General features: G+C 45.0%; 1 protein-coding gene across 2 annotated transcripts in view; it reads left to right on the top strand.

Annotated features, from left to right (window-relative positions):
- The window catches only part of LOC119403765 (ras GTPase-activating protein raskol), a gene marked incomplete at its 5' end in the record, with an annotated part of 185247 nt that overhangs the window by 42259 nt on the left and 123194 nt on the right, over positions 1-19794 (top strand). For both annotated transcript variants that reach the window (XM_037670599.2, XM_037670600.2), the window contains 2 exon segments: positions 3981-4208; positions 12590-12903. In XM_037670599.2, the coding sequence (XP_037526527.1) occupies positions 3981-4208; positions 12590-12903 (542 nt within the window).

Consider the following 19794-nt stretch of genomic DNA (forward strand, 5'->3'; position numbering starts at 1 on the left):
TTATATGGAATTCTGCTGTGTTAGAGAAGGGCTAGAAGTAAACAAATGTGCTGTTTCACTTCTCAGCCTCATTTTGATGCCTCTTGTGTTGTTTCTCTTGTAGATGACTAAATACCTATCAGCGTCTGCATTCAGCATGTCTTTTCAAAATGCAGGTGATTTGGTGTCATTGCATGACACAGTCTACTGTACCGTTCTGTTTACTCGTGTTTTAGGGAGCTTACTATGCTTTATCACTACATCACAGTGGCTGATGTGCTGGTGCTGGTGTCGGTTATGTTCTTGTGAATGGGCATTTGTTTTCCCTGTGAAGACAAACCTACAGCTTGTGTATGTTGTGCCTAGTCTTGCCGCAGTACTAAGAAAACCGATCAAGGCATTTTTAGGGGTGCAACAGTTGCAGCAATTGCACCAATTTGATACAATTTTTTTTATTTTTGTGCCATGCTTTGCCAAAATATCTCACTAGCCTCAAAATTTTCGCAGTTGCACTTATTTTAGAAAGAAATAAAGGCCATGTTGGCCACCTGCAGTTTGGACATCATCCAATCAAGTCGCACAGAATAGACATAGGTGTTGTTTGTGTTGAAAAGTTGTTCATTTCTGATGGTTGCAATGCTGTACATGGACGTTCAACAATTAAAGCAGAAGATCCACATAAAATATGTTGACAATGTGCCGCTGCTGTATTCGATCGAAACATTGACCGTTTGCATCGTGCCAAGTCCCCCGATTTGCCCGGGAGACTCCCGAATTTTGAGCAGTCCTCTCTATTCTGCGGGCATGGCTATAAATTTTTTTGAAAACAAGTCTAACCCAATCAAGAAAGAACATACCAAAGGATGGTGATTCTAAAATTTTCTGGCCTTGGTCTATGGCATGCGGAACACTTTTTAAGTCACTTTCACCACAGTTTGCTGGTGTCATGCAGAAAAGCATAAGGACACAGCACATCCTTACAACACGCATGCTCACGTCATGTGATTAAGAGTACTATAGTATGATTGCTGACGTCTAAAAAATTTACTGGCATTCATTCAGAGTTTTATGGCGTTCCTGTGGCCCTAAGAAACAATAAATAAAAGCATATGTAAGTTTTTTTTTGTTTCGCATCCCCCTTGCCTCTATTTTACAAATCTCCCAAATCTTGAGGTGGCCTGGTTGGCAGGTATGCATTTGACAGGTGCTGCAAATGTTAATGGGGACATCGTCATTGTTTGCACTTTGGGGTGGAACCCAGTTCAACACACTGCTTTTGATAAAGTGGTAGATCTCATGTGCACGAGTTAGTGTGTTGTATATACAGTATGCAGCAAAATTTCTTTAATACATATAACTTTTTTAATAAAAATGTACTAACAGCTAGAATGTATTTGAGACAAATGTATTCGTCGACCGCTTGAGTCCTGCTGGTTCATCCTGTAAGGGTGTTAACAGTGCCCCCAACTCACAGTGAGGCCGGCCACACATATGGCTGGGTATCTTTCGTGGAAGCAGAGCAATAACCTATACCATGACAGTGTTCTTCATGACAACCAAATTTTCTGTTTTGTGACATCACACATGCAGCATGTACGAAGAATTGATCACACCCTGTGCGGCAGTCTCTATTATGTGTTGGTTAAACGGAAGTTGTGTGAGTCGGTAATCACAGAGCACCAACATGTCTTTATGAAGCAGTTAGTGGCACCACAGGTAAATTCGAGGGGCTCCTAATGATTGGTTGTCTACTCGAATCCAAAATTTGTTCAAGTAGCAAGCAGTGCAATACCAAAAACATTTTTATTTGTAGTAAAAACATCTAAATAGGCCCTTTTGTCAACAAGTCGAGGATAGCTTCTTTCTACTCTGTGGTATCCCAAAACAAGTGGCAAAAGCCTTAATCGCTTGTGACGTGCCAGCCTTGTTGTTTGGTGAGGCTACATCCTTTTTCTCTCAATAAAACTTGCTGCTGGGCGAGTTGGTTCATACTTGCAAGGAAAGAATACTGATGCGCACACACATAAAAACACGGACTCAGGAGACTTGGACGAGCGCAAATCCGAGTCTCCTGAGTCCGTGTTTTTATGTGTGTGTGCATCAGTATTCTTTTTTCTCTCAAGATGGCTTGAAAATTTACAGAGAAGGCCTTATGTTTTGTGCTAACACTATTGTTTGTTGGCATAACAGTTGCCATTCTCTGCGACACAGTGCGTGATTAGAAAGGTGTGTTTGTAAAACCTTCATGCACAGTAGTTCAACCATTTGACCAATGGTGCCCTCAGTAGTTTCAATTCATTCAATGGGACAGTAAATTGAAATATTCATGACCTATCGAAATTGTGGATGAATATGTTTCCTTATATTGAAACCAAAATGTGTGGTGTTCACTAAGCATAAAATTATAAAAAGTATATATTCCGTTATAGTGAGGTCAAACTGTACTTTTTCTGACAGCAAAGTACTTTGTGCTATGAAAAGGCATTCAGTGGATAGATATACCAGCAGTCTTGTGCTGAAATAACTTCTCTGCTGCTGTCTGAAAGCCACATTTCTAAGCCCTGTCAGCATGGAAGCTTTCAAGTCATTGTTTATTGCGTCTTTTTGTGGTGTTGTTTTGATGTCTTACTGCTTTTCAAGGGGCATTCTGCTGCATTCCTGTTGTCATTTTTAGCACGGCTCTAATGGCATACCAGCATTTAGACCAGTCCATATTTAAATGTGTAGTCTGTTTTCCTTGTCTTGGCAACATGCTCCTAAACTGAAGGCAGCTGCTACAAAATGCGATTTTGTATGCTAAGAGTGTGCTCCAAAATGCTCTTGGCCATTCCCATCACTGCATAAGCAGCGTTCGTTGGCATATTGCTGCGGAAGACGAGCAGCTGTTGACTATAATTTGCCGAGTCATAGAAGTACCTATGTAATGTTTATTACGTTATCACAAAAGCGGATAGCCAACACTGGAACCAAAATTGACGTTAGACAACCACCACAACTTATGTTAGGCAACCAACTCCACAGCCACTTACATCATACATTCATTTGTGATCCGTACCACGAGGTTACTGACTGAGGGCCACTGCAATAAAACCAAAATAAAGGTAGGCCCCGCAAAAAAGAGTTGTGGTGTAAATCATGTCAATTGCTTTAAGTGTCGACGGAATGTAGTTTATTGTATTCCATTCAGGGTATATATCTGACAGACTGGGTGCTGCCTGAATGTGAGCCTACGAGAGCACTACAACGCGCTAAAATCTGCACCGGGGTTACACTTTTCTGCCCATTGCATAAAATGTGGTTCCATACCAGAATTTTCACGCACCTCAGTTTTGTATTCTAATCATGACTCGAAGACTAGGGAGATTGCTGAAGCCTTTTTTATGAAGAACACTGATATTTGTGTCGGTTCACCTTCTGTAACGCTTTTAGATTGTGAGATCTCATTTCTGGACGACACTTGATTTAGGTTGATGCTTCCCTCTTGTATTTCCCTCTCCTCACGGGTTTTTTTCGTGGTATATATTTATTCGGTGAATAAATCCAAGTCTCAGTCTGCACTTGTTTGTGTCCTGCTCTTTCTAAGTGTCATTTGTTTGCGCTGCTAAGCTTTTATAATGAGTCAGATACAAGTTAAGAAGGCAGGAGAGGTCCCACCTACGTGATGGAAGTGTCACAGCCGATTGCTTCTGCAACTAAAGAAATGGTCCCACTCATGTACTCGGTGTTGCTCTCCAACGGTAGGTTCAGCGACCATATAACATCAGTCCACAGCGCATGCTCATTGGTGCATGGTGCAGGCCTGTGTGCATCGGCCTTTGAGGTCGAAGTGCCACTGCCTTTTAAAGTTGTACCTGATTATAGTTCAGTTCATGACATCTGCTGCAGGGTTACAATAGTGACACCAAAATATGCTTTGAATGGATATCGTTGCATAGTGAGTTATCCTTAAAAAGTGTCCTCTCTCCTTGGACTTTTTGTAATATATATAAATTGTGTTACAGAGCTTCTTCTCAAAGCGATCCTTGAAGCAGAACCCCTTGAAGCGCACAAAGAGTGTGAGCAAGCTGGAGCGGGCGCGACGGGCTGAGGCGCCACAACCGCGGCTCCGTGGTTCGCGCTCACACGAGTCGCTGCTGCAGTCGCCTGGGGGCCCCTGGGGCCTGGAGGGGGCCAGGCTGGGTCCTCTGCATCCAAGCCTCCGAAACCACCCCGCTCAGGGACAGGCCTGGGTAGGTTTGTTTGTTTGTAGCAAATAGGGGAGGCCTGTTTGCAAGTCTTGTTTAACTGCATGGATAGGTCTAGTAAATTCAGTTCTCAAGTATGTTGAAATATAAGACCACGGCTGTTTCTGTACCTTTAATTCATGTTACAATGGTGATAATCAAATTGTGTCTCTGAGGTTATCAAGGTCCCCCATGGTGTCTTATTCATTTTCATGTATTAGTGCAAATATGTTTGTGGAAGTGGAAGTGCTGCAAGCATAGCATATTTGTAACAATTTATAGCAAAGTGCAGCAGTGAAACTGCTGCTGCACTTGCTACAAATTGCCACAAAGGGCAGATTTTGCTACCAGCTGTAAGAACAGTCTTATTTTAACAATAATTTGTCCATTTCTGCTCCAAAGATTACTGCTGAAGGACTTGTGTAATGACTATGAAAACAAAAATATAGCTTCCACTTGTGCAGCCGTGTAGCCTATGGGGAGTGGTTCACGAGTATTTCCTGTTACGAATCTGACTTTGTAGGTTGAGCCATGACAACAAAAATGTTATTTTTGTTGTCATGGCTCAACCTACAAAGAGTCTTGCTAGCGTCAAAAAAAAAGCATATAGAGGAATTCTCCAGGCTAAAATATCAGCAAGAAAATTTAGGAGCCCTTCCCCTATCGGGGAATTGGGGGCAAGCAAAGCTTGGCATGCCCATGCTTGACCTACTGCTTTTCTTTCCTTCCTTCTTTCTTTATTTCTTTTGCATTGCGCAATTCTCCCTCCTAACGTAAGCGTTCAGTTTTATTATCGATAGCGTCCATCCCCAAACGCTGTTTTCGGGCTGAATTGGCATGGTGTCTTTCATGTTCTTTTGAGCATTCGTCTGCCTCTAGAATGGCCCAACGAAAGGACCATCACGTGGTCATGGAAACGCGGGTTAGGAATTCAATTTTCTCAAAGTTGGGATTTGCCTGAAATGTGCAGTTCCTGATATTGGCCTTACACATTCTCCAGCAGATTGCTTTTAGTCCACCAACACAAAATATTTCAATGAAGCGCCCATAGCAAGTGTACTGCTTCCCAATTGTTATTTTGCATCATTGGTAGAACGCATTCGTATGCTTCAGTTCAGTTCACATTGGACAAAATGGATGCATGGCCTTGTGCTCAAGGCACTTGCTTTCGGAACAAGGGGACCCTGGTTCAAACCCCAGGAAAGGAAAGAAAATTTATTTAGTTTTATTTATTATTGCTTTAGTACATGCCAGGTGTGGGTGAGGAGAGTTTTTTGGGGCACAACCATCACCAGCTTCACAGGTCAGTCAATACAAGCTTCTCTTGAAAAAGACACTGAACAATGCTCAGCTCCTGATTCCAATAGGGATTAATAGCAAGATGTTTTTCGAACATTTTTAGCAGTGAGACACTGCTAAAGAAGGCTAGAAGAGGCTCTTGAAAGCACTTGTACAGTCTTCGAGATAAGTAAAACCATGTGGTTATGATCCAAGCAGGGCTAGAATGAGCGTCACCTGCCACTGTCTTGTAAACACTTTGCCACATGGTGCATTTCGATAGCTCGTAGCATAGTGCCATTAGTTAAACTTCTTGATAATTCCTTCTAAATGTAAGCTTCCTGTCTCAATAGCCAGGTTAAATTGTGACTTGAACTCTTGCATGATATCGTCTTTTATGTCATTTAGTATGTATCCAAATGCCTTGTTGGCTGCTACTGCAGCCAGCAGGGCATTACGCTGCTGCAGAATGCCTTCTCGCCATTCCACCACTGCAATTACTTTTCTTTCAAAGCTGCATTTTTGGCTATTAAATATGCTATAAGGGAGAGGAAGCACATTGACATTTTTGCAGCCATCCCCATGGGAGTACAGCAGCTGCAGTCTAAATTTGACATCCAGAATTGGGCACGACACCACAAGAGCTTGTGGTGTCATTCTTTGTCTTTGTTGTTCTAGATCTAGATCTAGATTTTTTTCTCCTTTTTAAGTAGCGACAACCATTGAAGTACCGCCACTGAATCTCATTGGGCGACACTCGTTTTGTGTAGCCATGTTCTTCCTAACGCTATTCTAACTGTTCACCCTGCAGAGTCGCAGAGACAACCTGGTAAACTGCGGGGGACGTGCGCCGCGTTCCCTGCTCGCTTATAGCAGGGAGATACGGGGGGGGGGACGTGTGTGTCGTGTTTGCATCTTGTCCGCTAAAACTGTGCCTCTGTAAATCTTCGTGGTTAGGAAGAACATGGCGGCAGACGTTGGCTACGCATGCGAGAAGGTTGGGAGAGGAGAAAGATGGGTCGCTATTTAAAAGGGAAAAATCTAGGAGCCAAAGTGTCAACCTTGCGTTGGTCCATGGGATACACCACACAAGACCATGAAGAGCTCACCCTGACTACAAAGATGTTCGTCAAGAAAGACGTGAAATGTAGCAAAGTTTTGTAAATTTCGTATTTGAAAGTTTGTGTTGTCATGGATTATGAAAGTTAGAGAGATGTTACGTGCTGCCTGGCACAGCAGCTTTCTGGAGGAATGGATATGGATGTTTGTGTGCACACACACACACAAAAAAAAACATATGAAAAGGTACTGTTCCTATGATTCAAGCACCCGTACAGCATCAATTTTCTAATCAGATACCTCATTCTGACAAAGGTAGCAGTGGTTGCAGCATCTAAAATGGGCATAAATTGCCTAAATGAGAAGAATGACATTTGAATACAGCGTCAGTTTGTTAACTGCAGGAGAATTAAAAACACTCAATGATACTATTCAAATAAAACTGCTATTCTTGAGTTTAGTATCATTTGCCTAAACGTAACTTCAAATACCGTAGTCGCACGATTGTAGGTTGACATACTTTATTTCAGTGTGAAAATCCGAAGTTGGGGGTCGACTTACATATGAGAGACCATGGTTGCTACGGCGTGGTTACAACTTTACGTCTGCTTCCCAGCTCTACCCATAGGACATGGTTATTCCGCTTTTTTTTTCTTCATTTCCCTCTCTTTCTCCCCCCCCAACCTTTATTACCCACTCTGTGCGCATCATAGAGTTGACATACGGTGCGCACGGCTATTATGGGAGTGGTGTTTGTTGATAGAAGAACCATTGTTCCAATCAGCAGATGTACTCCTGATAGTGAACTCTGGCAATTTGTTCATGGGGTATCAGAGGTCAATGGAAGAGCCTCTCTCTTTAGCTCTTTGGCCGGTTTGTTTTGACAGCCGCATGCTACTGTTTTGCTTCATCATCGTGCCTCATTATCATGAGTTCTCTGGGCCTAAAAACTTGCCGCGTTCATTCACAGCAGTGTTCAAGAGGGCTGCTTTTCTCCATGCCCAAAAAATTACTACTTGGCAGGAAACAAGTTTTTAGTTTCTAAATGGGTGGTGTGGCAGTTGTGACTGCAGCACGACAAAACTTTCACATGTGGTGCCAAACATAGAGTTATTCGTGAGCTGAAGTTGGGACACTTACCGGAGCTTGTGGCGTACGTATCCGAATTGCATGGTCAATCTCTACTGGTGACATGTGGAATGGTCGTGCAGGAATGCCCGTATCTTTGCTTCGGAAGCAGGGATACTGAGAACGCGCTTCAAAGCCAACAGTGCCTGGGCATTGAGTTTCATAGAGGGCTGGCTTGACAATGACTGTAGTGAGAACAAGCCTTTAGTCCTGTGGCTACATTAGTTCTTTTTGCCAAATGCAAGCCCCCAAGGTCGATTTTTTTTTTTATTGCAGATTTGAAATGTTCAAAGTGTCGTACAGTAAAACCTCGGTGATATGATCACGGCTCATTTGAATTTCGGGGTGATACGAATTTTTCTGTGGTCCCGGACAAAGCCCATTAGCCTGCAATGCATTGGAGTACGGTTGTGAAACTATTTGCACCCCGCGACGCTTGATACGAACGGACGCTAGCGCACAGGTGCTGCCTGGGCTGTCGCGAAAGACGCGGCAGTCACACACGGGCGCGGGCAGGCGCGCTCAGCGACCATTGACGGTGCGTCGTTGCCTCCAAGATAGTGCACGTGAATCTTGGAGGCCTTTAGGCGCCTTCGCGTTTAGATTACAGATGACGTTGACGTCACGCTTTTTTTTCCGACGCATTGATGCGTGCTCCTGTGCTCGAGGCAGCAGCATCTTTGTACTGTGTTAACACGTGCTTGCCACGTCGATGCAAGCCATGTCCCCGCAATCAGACGTTCTATGAAACAAGACTGAAACTTGGGCTGCGGGTCCGTCATGAAGTCCCATTAAAGGTGGATGAAGATCCCAGGAGACGAAGCAGACGGTCTTGATGAAGGAGCTTGGCCTCTATCATGTGCAAAGCGCCTCTTAAGTCACTTTCGCCGCATTACTCTGGTGTCATGCAGAAAAGCGTAGTAAGATTAGGAAGGGGCTACTAGCGGTCACGGGGCACAACACATCTGGTTCATTAATTAACATGCGCGCATGCACCGTATATTTACGAGTACAAGTATGATCGTTGACATCTAAAAATTTACTGGCAATCATTCAGACCTGTTCATGACGTCGCTGCAGCCCTGAGAAACACTGAATCAAAATGTACGCCAACTTTCTTTTGTTGCATACCAATTTTCCATGTTTTCTGGTGATGCGAATTTCGGATGATACGAATATTTTTGGTAACCCCATGAGATTCGTATCACCGAGGTTTTACTGTATTTAGGAAAAAAATTTACCAAAAATGTTTAGAGTGACCAAACAGTGACAAAAATATATTTTCCAAAGGTACCGTATTTTCCGGTGTATAAGTCGCACCTTTGTATAAGATGCACCCCCTACTTTTTACGACTTTCGAAAGAAAAAATGATATATAAGACGCACCTTTGTATAAGACGCATCTATTTTTAACTCAGTCGACATGATAAAAACACAATGACCCACGCAGAGTACATTGATTGCGAAATGCGTAGTCACGCACGGCACTGAATATCTGTAAGCAGCAGTTTTATTAAGGCGCAGAAAACCACTATTTATTCTGCTGGATTTGAAGCCACATCCTCCGGCGCACTGTCAAAAGTTCTTCCGCCTCGGTTGGCAGCATCGCTGGGTTGCCATCGTCAGCCTCTGAGTAACTTTTACGCAGCATTGTAAGCACCTTGAAGCACATCGTTGGCACTGCCTGTACTATGGTGGCTACCATACCTTTAGGGCATTACCAGACTTGGCGAGAACACATAAACAACGAACGTGCCGCACGGTTATCACACGATCGTTGGATCAAGGTCGTGCGTCGGATACCACCTACACACGCATACAAAACGTAAATGGCGACCGGAAGCCGGAAGCTGCGACTACTGCTGGACTGCAGCGACGCAGCGACGTCTCACACGGAAACTGATGATGATGATAATGAAGTGGTACTTTCGCTTTTGTAACTGATATTGTGGGTGCTACAACGTTACAATGGACCGTTGTGGTGCTCTTTTTTATTTATTGCCTCAGTTCTGTGGGTTTAATTCTTCGTTTAAGAACAAACAATTCAAACAGTACAATGGGGCACGCGACAGTGGTGGCTTTTATTGCGGCCGTAATCTCCGTGGTCGCCACGCTGCTTGAACAGCAAGTAGCTGACATCTAAGATCGCAGCCGCTTCATTGTTACAACAAAATTAGATATATTTTTTACGAATGCTCTCGAGCTCTGTTTATCGTACTCATAAATTAAATATAAACAAATTGGTCTCGCAGAATCACGTGACTTTTTGCGTATATAAGACGCACCGTTGTATAAGACGCACCAGCGAAAATCTAGGAAAAAAGGTGCGTCTTATACACCGGAAAATACGGTATATATATGTATTGTTTAATGGTGGATTTAATTAATTAAAATAGCAATGTTAGAAATGTGTTGGTAGCTTATGTTAATAACGCAAAAGTATGCTCATTGTAATAATTACGTTTCACAAGCTTAAAAGACGCACACACCGGATTACCGCAACCTTTGTACCAGTCAGAATTGTCCTGTCCCGCCCGCTTCTGAGAAGATATTCCTCGGTCGAATTCCAGCTTCAAAGTGGTTAGTGAATCCTCGTTTCGGTGGCTGACATCCAATGAATGATTTTGATTCGACATTTGGACAGTAGTTCAAATCAAAGGAATCGCTGCTTGACTCACTCACAGCATGGAAACCAGCAGACACAACCCACGTCGTCATTGCTGTGTACGTGCACACATGCAAGAAAACTCTGTGGTATGGCACCCATCCCAAAACCCAAACATGTGAGAAACTGCTTCCGATGGCCATTGTACACAGCGGCATTGTTTGTATGTACCAGTGCCCACCTTTGAACAGGTGAAATCGCACCCCTGCGAGCAATAAATGAGCTAGCATCATGCGGTCACTTTTTAGAGGTTAGAAACCACATAGACATCTGCTTTGCAAGAGCAACAAATGTAAACCACCCGTGAGACAAAACCAGACTTAATGCCGTGTGCTTGCACAAACGCAAATGTGTGAGTGATGCTGAGTGTGCCATCCAAAACCACTCTTAAACAAATCTTGGAACGGAAACCGAAGGTCATCGGTGCAAGAAAAAAAATTCCCTGCATTCTTACAGGGTGACAGCACTTGCTGGACTGTCACCCTGCAATTGAAAAACATACGTCATTGACCCTCAGAGGGTTAATTTTCCTTGTGTGTATTTTATTTGCTGCTCCCTCTCTTTTCTTTATAGGCTATATTTTAGCATACTTGGAGTCCACGTAAATTCAGTAAGGGGAACACTTTCCTCTGATCCTTCAAGTTCTGCTTGGGCATATTCTACTGTATCTCTGAGTGCAACCGAAATATTTTTACCCAGCCCCCCTCCCTTTTTAGATGCAGTAAAGCAGTCATTCTACTATGATAGAATTTCCTTTTCTAAATAATTTTTACTTTATGTCCTCAGATTTGGTACTGTTATTGGGACTTTATAATACGAAGGCTATTACAATAGTTGGAATGTGAAACAAGACTGCGTCGGATTTCATGTACTACTGCACTCACCGTGAGCCGTGATGCGGTGATCATCGAGGCTCTGACACTGCTTTGTGGCATTCGCACACAAAACTTTGTGAACTGGGCATCATTCCAATTATACAGTGAAACCTCGGTGATACGATCACAGCTCATACGAATTTTTCGTTGGTCCCGGCCAAGGCCCATTAGCCTGCAATGCAATGGAGTACGGTTGTTGCGAACCAATTTTCACCCAGTGACGTTTGATACGAACGTATGCTACCGCACAGGTATGAAAAGGTGCTGTCCTGGAGATGCGCCAAGCACGTACGAGCGCGGGAACGCAAGCATGGGCATGCGCGCCGCACCTCCAAATTGTCAGAATCATGGTGTCAGAAAAACACTTTTCTTACGGTCAGAATAAACCTTCAGAGACGCGTCACGGCCTCCGAGATTGTGTGCGCGAATCTTTGAAGCTCTTAAGTGCCTCCGTTTGCCTTTGCATTTAGATTACAGAGGATATTAGCGCCATGCTTCTTTTTCTAATGCGTCAAAGCGGGCTCCTGTCGTACTGTGTTTACACGTGCATGCCTCGTGCATCAGACATCCTATGAAAGGTGGACGAGGACCGAAAGAAGACCAGGATGGTCTTTGCGAAGGAGTCACGCCTCACAGTGTCAACATGCGCGACGGTTCAGGTCGCACTTCTGCGGGCATGGCCGTGAATATCCCAAACACATCCCCGACACCTCCACGATAACAAAATCATAACACAAGACCATGGTTCTGTAATTTTGTGGCCTTCTTCCATCGCGTCAAAGCGCTTCTTTCGTTACTTTTGCTGCAGTACTCCAATGTCATGCAAAAAAACATACTAAAATTTTAAAGGGGCTACTGCTGTCGCGGGTCACAACGCACCTGGTTCATTAATTAAATACGCGCGTACGGGCCATATATTTATGAGTGCTGGTATGATTTCCGACATCTAAAAACTTAACCGACAATCATTCAGGGTTTTTGCGGATGTTGCTGCGCCCCTGAAAAACAATGAATGAAAATGTACGCCAGCTTTCTTTTGTCGCATGCTAATTTTTCATGCTTTCTGCTGATGCGAATTTCGGATGATACGAATATTTTTGGTGGTCCCGTGAGATTCGTATCACCGAGGTTTCACTGTACAGATATTTTGCTCGCCAATTTTTTGTATGTAGGCACCTGTGCGCTCTCAGAGCTACCTCTACTATTGGAAGCTCATATTGAGTGTGTGATAACGCATATGTTATGCTTGCATTTTTTCCATAACCTCACTGTTGTTTTTGGTGACGCTATATGTATCCCCCATGTTCACTGCAACTTCATGTGACTGCTATATTGGCTATTTATTGTAACGTTAATTAAGCCTGTTTGTGTCACTTCTGCAGGGCCCTGCCCCGCGGGGTGCAGGCGAGCATTGGTTTGAGCTGGCACCTCGTGATGGCCCTGCTTGTGTATACGCCTGCCGCTCTCGGCAGCAGTGCCTGCACTGGTTGGCACGGCTGCGACAGGCTGCTCAGCCACAGCGGGATGCCATACGCCGGACTGAGAATGCTCTCCGACTTTGGGTGCTAGAGGCCAAGGGCTTGGCACCGAAGAAACGGTACTTCTGTGAGCTGCGTTTAGATGGAACACTATATGCACGCACCTCAGCCAAGCTCAAGTCCCAGCTCTGTTTCTGGGGGGAGCACTTTGAGTTCAGGTGAGCGCACCATGATCTTGAAGGCAAAAGCTAATTGATGGAAGCGAGTCTTGTGGATTTAAGCTAATTCAGTTCTCTTTTATAAGCAAGGCTACCGTGATGTTACGATGGAATGGTTATATTGTATAATGTTCATACAGTAACACCCCGGTGATACAAATCTCGCGGGGTTACCAAAAATATTCGTATCATCCGAAATTCGTATCACCAGAAAACATGAAAAATTAGTATGCGACAATAGAAAGTTTGCATACGTTTTGATTTAGTGTTTCTCAGGGCCGCAGCGACGTCATCAACAGCTCTGAATGATTGCCAGTGAAGCTTGTAGACTTCAGCGATCATACTTGTACTCGTAATTATACGGTGCGTGCGCGCGTGTGTAATTAATGAACCGGATGTGTTGTGACGCTTGACCGCTAGTAACCCCTTCCTAATCGTACTACGCTTTTCTGCATGACACCAGATTACCGCGGCGAAAGTTACTAAGAAGCGCTTTACACACGATAGATAGAGGCCAAGCTCCTTCGCCAAGACCGTCCGCTTCGCCTCTGGTGGTCTTCGGCCACCTTTAATGGGACTTCATGACGGACCCGCAGCCCAAGTTTCAGTCTTGTTTCTTAGAACGTCTGATTGCGGGGACATGGCTTGCATCGACGTGGCAGGCACGTGTTAACACAGTACAAAGACGCTGCTGCCTCGAGCACAGGAGCACGCGTCAATGCGCCAGGGGAAAAAAAAAAAGTGCGACGTCAACGTCATCTGTAATTTAAACGCGAAGGCGCCTAAAGGCCTCAAGATTCGCGCGCACTATCTCAGAGGCAACGACGTACCGTTGATGGTCGCACAGCGCATGCCCGCGCGTGACTGCCGCGTCTTCCGGGACAGCGCGGGCACCACCTGTTCGTACTTGTGCGCTAGCATACGTTCGTATCAAACGTCGCGGGGTGCAAATCGGTTCGCAACAACCGTACTCCAATACATTGCAGGCTAATGGGCCTTGGCCGGGACTACAGAAAAATTCGTATCACCCCGAAATTCGTACGAGCCGTGATCTTATCACCGAGGTTTTACTGTATATTTTTTAATGTACAGTCGAACCCGGATTTATCGAACTCGCTGAAAAACAGGAATTAGTTCGATATATCGTATACTTCGATATAAAACTTCTAAAGAATTATTCGCACCGTATACTTTCGGTGCGAATTTCGGCACGCAAGTTGGCTTGACGGCACTGCTTCACGGTAATACTAGGAAGGCGGCTTACAGCAGTATGCGGGGAAGATTATTTTTTATTTTTCTACGGTTTTTAGCGTGGGGTACGGGTTATATGCAAGGACGAGTTGTAGGCGAGAAAACACAGTGCCGATGTAAACAGACTGAACATCTTCAAACGTAGCTGTGCGTACTTGTTGGGCGCCGGCAGCTTGACTGCTTTGTCCTTAATGTTGGCGTTGTTTTCCAGTATCATACTCGCAGTGCTTTTCTTGGGATTCTGTACGCAGTGGCGACGTCAGGCTTATTTTCTGCACGTACGACTGTGGTGATTACCGGCAGTTTCGTGGAGAACATCCAGGTTCTTCGTTTTATGCTTTAACAAAGGCAGGGAGTTCAGAAGCGAACGGCGACCTCGCATGATGGCCACGACGACGAGGAACCACGGGAGAAAGCACGCGATGGCAAGCGATGGTTTCTATTGGCTATGCACGGCGCCCTCCTAATCACATTGTGCACTCTCCGAAATGTTTGAAAATCCCCCTTCCGGGTGTGGAAAAGCCAACTTATTGGGGCATATCGCACTACTCGATGTTCGCTATATCAAGTGTTCCGGCTGTTTTGTTCGATATAGCCTTAACTTTTCCCATGCGTAGATGTTAAAGCATTGTCGTGTTCTGAGACAGTTCGATATAAAGGATAATTAGATTTACCCGAGTTCGATATACACTCAAACCTCATTATAACAAAGTCACATCTGCGACGAAAATAACTTCGTTATATCCGAAAATTCGTTATAAACGTTTATTTGTAACACTAGCTATGACAAGACTATTGTTCGTTTACTTCGTTATAACCGATAATTTGTTATATCCATGTTCGTTATAACGAGGTTTGAGTGTAGTCGGGTTTGACTGTACTTTGATGTGACCATGTGCAGATTTTCATGCGTATTTAATAATTTCATGTTTTTGTTGAGATATTGTTCCAACCATATTGTAGGCTAACACGGAATTTTCACCTTCTCAACCCCAGGTCATCAGTAAGTTTCTTTTGCTCCAGAAGACAGCTGTAAAGGAGGTTTCTGGCAATGAATGAAACATTGGGGGCCAGGTGCCTATCCTATTGCATCACTAAAAAGTGGTGTTCTGAAAGGGTGCATTTAAAACTGATTACACAGCAGGTTCAGGAAAGCCTTTGACTGCATTGTACAGCATAGACCGCTTATAACGTAAGTCGCCGGAGTCGCGAATATCCGCACTATAAGCGGTACCGCACTATAACCAAAACAACATTTTTGAAAGGTTGCACGTGTACAAAACATGACCAACAGGCAGGCGCGCGATTCCGACTATCGCGGCATGCGACTGGGGCGTAAGTTTGCATCTGCTTACATTTGAAAATGTTGAACTGTTAGCGTCCGCGGACCTGCGGTGCCGACATAACGAACGCGGAAAAAATGCGCCGTCACGGGAAGTCGCCGCGGTAACACACTGCGCGTCCGCGATGTCGAAAACGGTGGCGACCACAAACCACCACTCGAGTGTTTCACACGCACGCCCGCGTTTTCGTAAAAGATGTAAGTCACCCCTTCTAAATGCAACAATTGCAAAATGTTTCATTGACTCGGCACCAAACCGCAACTTCTGTAGTCCGCGGCCGCCGACATGGCAGCTAGCGCTCGTTAGGCCTAGCGTGCGCATTGCAACTTGGCATGCCACCGCGAGAAGCTTGCCCTAGGCAACACGGAGATCGGGAGTAGAAGAGATCGCACTCGCGAGCTAAACCGAGGGCATCACGCGTGAAACGAAGTTTGGGTTCGCGATCGGGAGAACAGCCGCGGCAACTATCCTGAAAAAGTCTTTCAAGCTTCTAAGTCCGCCTGTTGGTGGCAAAGGCGAAAGCTCAATCGCGTCTCAAAGCATTGTTACTTGCGGGGGAATCGAGGTTGCACGCGCGATATCTGCGCTCTACGACGAAGCAACGACGAAGCGCGCATGTCAAGCGGCCGAAGGGGGAAAAGGCTTCTCCGTTGGCCGCGCAACCGCTCCCCCTCCTCACACCACGCACCTGCGCCGGGCTGCTGTCCCCCACAGCCATCCCTTTTTTTTTTTCTCCCCCCGCTCCTTGTTCGTTCGTTCCGCGACCCCTCCTCCTTTGTAATGCCGTCGCCGCTCCCTCCCCCGCTGGCGCATCTCCGCTGAGAAGCACGCTCGCACCCTCGCATCTCTGAGAATGTTCCGGCAGCCGCATTATAACCGGTCTTTCATCTCGGGGGTCTGCACAATAAGCGGTATGGGTATACATGGAGTTCTGTGGGAGAGTAAACGGGAGTCAGAAAAAACCGCATTATAGCCGGTACTGCACTGTAAGCGGTTACGTTATAAGTGGTCTGAGCTGTATTCATAATTCATTAGAGTCGATCCCGGATATATCGAACTCGAAGGGGACCGCGAAATAGTTCAATATATCGAGAATTCGAACTACAAAATATGCATATTTAAGGCTTAAATTAAAGCACTGCAGGCCTCGATAGTTTTTGGAAATCGTAAAAAGCGCGAATATGATGATTCGCTCACATACCGTATTTACTCGAATCTAACGCGCACCTTTTTTTCGGCAAAACGAGTAGAAAAATCGCATGCGCGTTAGAATCGAGTACCGAAAAAAAAAAAAAAAAAGAAACTCGGTTATCCTATTGCCATCGGCATTTCAAAATGGCCGCCTCCTACGCGCCTCGGCCATTTCTGTCATTGTTTCAGTTCGTACGTGTGCTGAGGAGTTTGTCATCCCGTTCTACATTCGCATCGGTGGCATGGAAGTGCCAACTCCAAATACTCGATGAGTGCACCACGATGTTGCATTTCAAAGAAAAGTTATTACATGTGCAGAGACGGACGGAAATCGGGCCGCATCGCGGTCGTTCGGAGTTGCCGAAACGTGCGTGCAAGACTGGCGCAAACAGAAGCAGAAGATTGTTTTACAGCAAAGCTTCACGAAAAAGTTTCTGTGGACAAAAGCAGGGCCTGTTTGCCGAAATCGAAGAGCGTTGACAGCGACAAGGAGTTGTCCGACAGTGACGAAGACTGATCCATTATGCGACTCGTGTTGCCGCCGTAGTGGTGACAGTTTCAGCGGCAATGCTTGCCGTTTGACTTTGTGTTTTCTTTTTTTTTTTTTTTTTTGAAACTTTAGTTCTTCAAAAGCCAAATACTTGTTCTTATGAATGTGCGAAGGTGGACTCCTACGGACTTCTTTTGTTCATTTCTCTCACGAAAAATGGGTGCGCGTTAGAATCGATGTTGTACTTTTTTTTTTTTTTTTTTGGTCGCGGAAAACAGGTGCGCGTTACAATCAAGGGCGCGGTAGAATCGAGTAAATACGGTAAGCTAAAGAACAAGGCAACGACTTCTTCTTTTGCAAGTTACCACACTTTGTTTCGCATGAAAATAGTCCGCAAACTTGTCTTGCTTCTTACGCGCCATGAATTCATCAAGTCATCATCAATATCATTGAACCTTTCCAAATAAGCAAATTCAGCACCTTCGGCCACGACGACGTTGAACGCCGATGCAAGCTCTGTAGCGCGGTAAAGGGTTTAGCACCAGCGACGTCAGCTATGATCTCGGCATCGATGCAGTCAGAAACAGCTACGTCATTATCTGCACCGATGAAGTCACTCGCTGTGCTCCCGTCCAATACGGCGCCCGGAAACGTAATAAGTCAATCCACTGACGCACCGTACGCCGCCGTGGTCAGTGCGCACCCAAAGTCGTCACCTGGTACCAAGGCTCACAAGGAAACGGTGCACGACTGTGCTTTACTTGACGTCGCTCCAAGCACCGGTCATCATTTTTATCGCTACGAGCGGACAATGTTTAGTTCGACTCCCGAATGACAATTTATCAAGAACGAAGCAAAAAGTACACAAGTCCACATGCTGCAAGAGACAACGCTGTACAAAGAAACATTTGTCTACCGTCGACATGTTGGCGATAGCGATAGCACTTGTGGCTTTGTAGAAGGCAGCCGCTGCTTTGGCGAGAAATTAGAAAAAAAGCATAGCCTATGAGATGTGTGTTTTAAAACCGAAAACACCAAAAATGCGTCACGAGGTTGCGCATCTCGAAGGCCATACTTGTCGGGCCCGCATGCCATCATGCGCCAACAAAAAAAGAAAGGGAACGCAAACATTACTACGAGGCTGCCGAGTCACTTTGCATTCTCATTTTGGCGCCCTCGGCAGTCAGCCTCTTTGAAAAACACTATGCCCGCGCGTTAAAGCCTGCAGATCGCGCATCAAATATACCGGTGCAGTGACAAGCGCTGCGCAGCGAACTAGATCAACGCAATGAAATCACAACGACTTTTCGTCACCTGCGCGCCACGAGGGATCGGAACTTGTTAGAACGCGGCCGAAAAATGATCAATATTTGTTGGGAAAAATGCATTTTCTGGGCTTTAGTGCGTCACAGCGTTCGATATAGCGGATGTTTCGCTGTGTGGGAGTTCGATATACGTGCGCACCAGCCCCATACTTTTGCATAGGAAATTCAAGGGGATTTCTCAACTGTTCGATATAGCCAACAATTCGATGTATCCAGGATCGACTGTATTTCCATGACTTGATACTCATGAAGAGCAGCAACTTTCTGGTAAATTTGCGCCACAGCATTTATCGTATCCAGAGAATCTGTTACATTCTCTGTAGGCTTGTGCGAATAGTAAATTTTAGGTTCGAAGCAAATAGGGTCAAATAATTTCGAATCAAATTCAAATAGTATATGTCACATGTCATAAAGAAAAATGAGCATATTTATGATGACCCAACTAACCTGCACAATATTTTTTTTAATTGAAAGAAGGCATGTGCAAATGTTCTTTTTGGTTGAAAGGGAAGTGGAAGCAACTTTGAATAGCAGCAGGATTTGACTTTCAGTAGAATGCAGGTGATAACCTGTAAAATACGTTGCGTTTTAATTTACTATACTTAGAGCATATAGCCGGTATAACAAGCATTTAAACTTAAAAAACGATGAATTGAAGTGAGGGTAGTATGTTCATTTAACCTTGAAGTGGGGCTTCGCGGCAGTGCGGATTTCCCCTGGATAGGTGTATTGATGGTATAGCACCCTTCCACTGAAGTGAAACCACCTTTCACCGATGGTGAAACCACCATCGCTAGCTTGGCTTCGCTTCTCGGTGAATAGCTCAACCGTGCTGCAAGGAAAAGGAGCGTCTGTGCGCGTAACTTTAGGTGTTGCAAACTATCCTACAATGCCTAATGCAAGTACTGTTGCGAAGTGCTCACTATACCACAATGATTCCTTTTGTGAAGTGGCGAATTAACCACTACACATCTGTAAGGCAACACGTGCACCTGCGCAGCTGCTCACTTAGTTGATACCGCTGCTGATAATTCGCGGCAGTGCGGATTTCCCCTGGATAGGTGCATTGATGGTATAGCACCCCTTTGTTATGCCTGAGCGTTTCTTAATGGTTGGGCCTTTAAACCACAACCATTCGTTGCGCAGTCCACATGTTTTGACGCATATGGTGCGATTCTACGAGCTTCTCCCACGCAATATTGCATCCGTTAGGGAGACTCCTCGCATTACATGGCATTGGTATAGTTTCTTGTTTTATTTTGTTCAAAAAGGCAAGCATTGGAGTGGCTTT

Source organism: Rhipicephalus sanguineus, chromosome 1 (assembly GCF_013339695.2).
Source record: "Rhipicephalus sanguineus isolate Rsan-2018 chromosome 1, BIME_Rsan_1.4, whole genome shotgun sequence".
Classification (NCBI taxonomy): domain Eukaryota; kingdom Metazoa; phylum Arthropoda; class Arachnida; order Ixodida; family Ixodidae; genus Rhipicephalus; species Rhipicephalus sanguineus.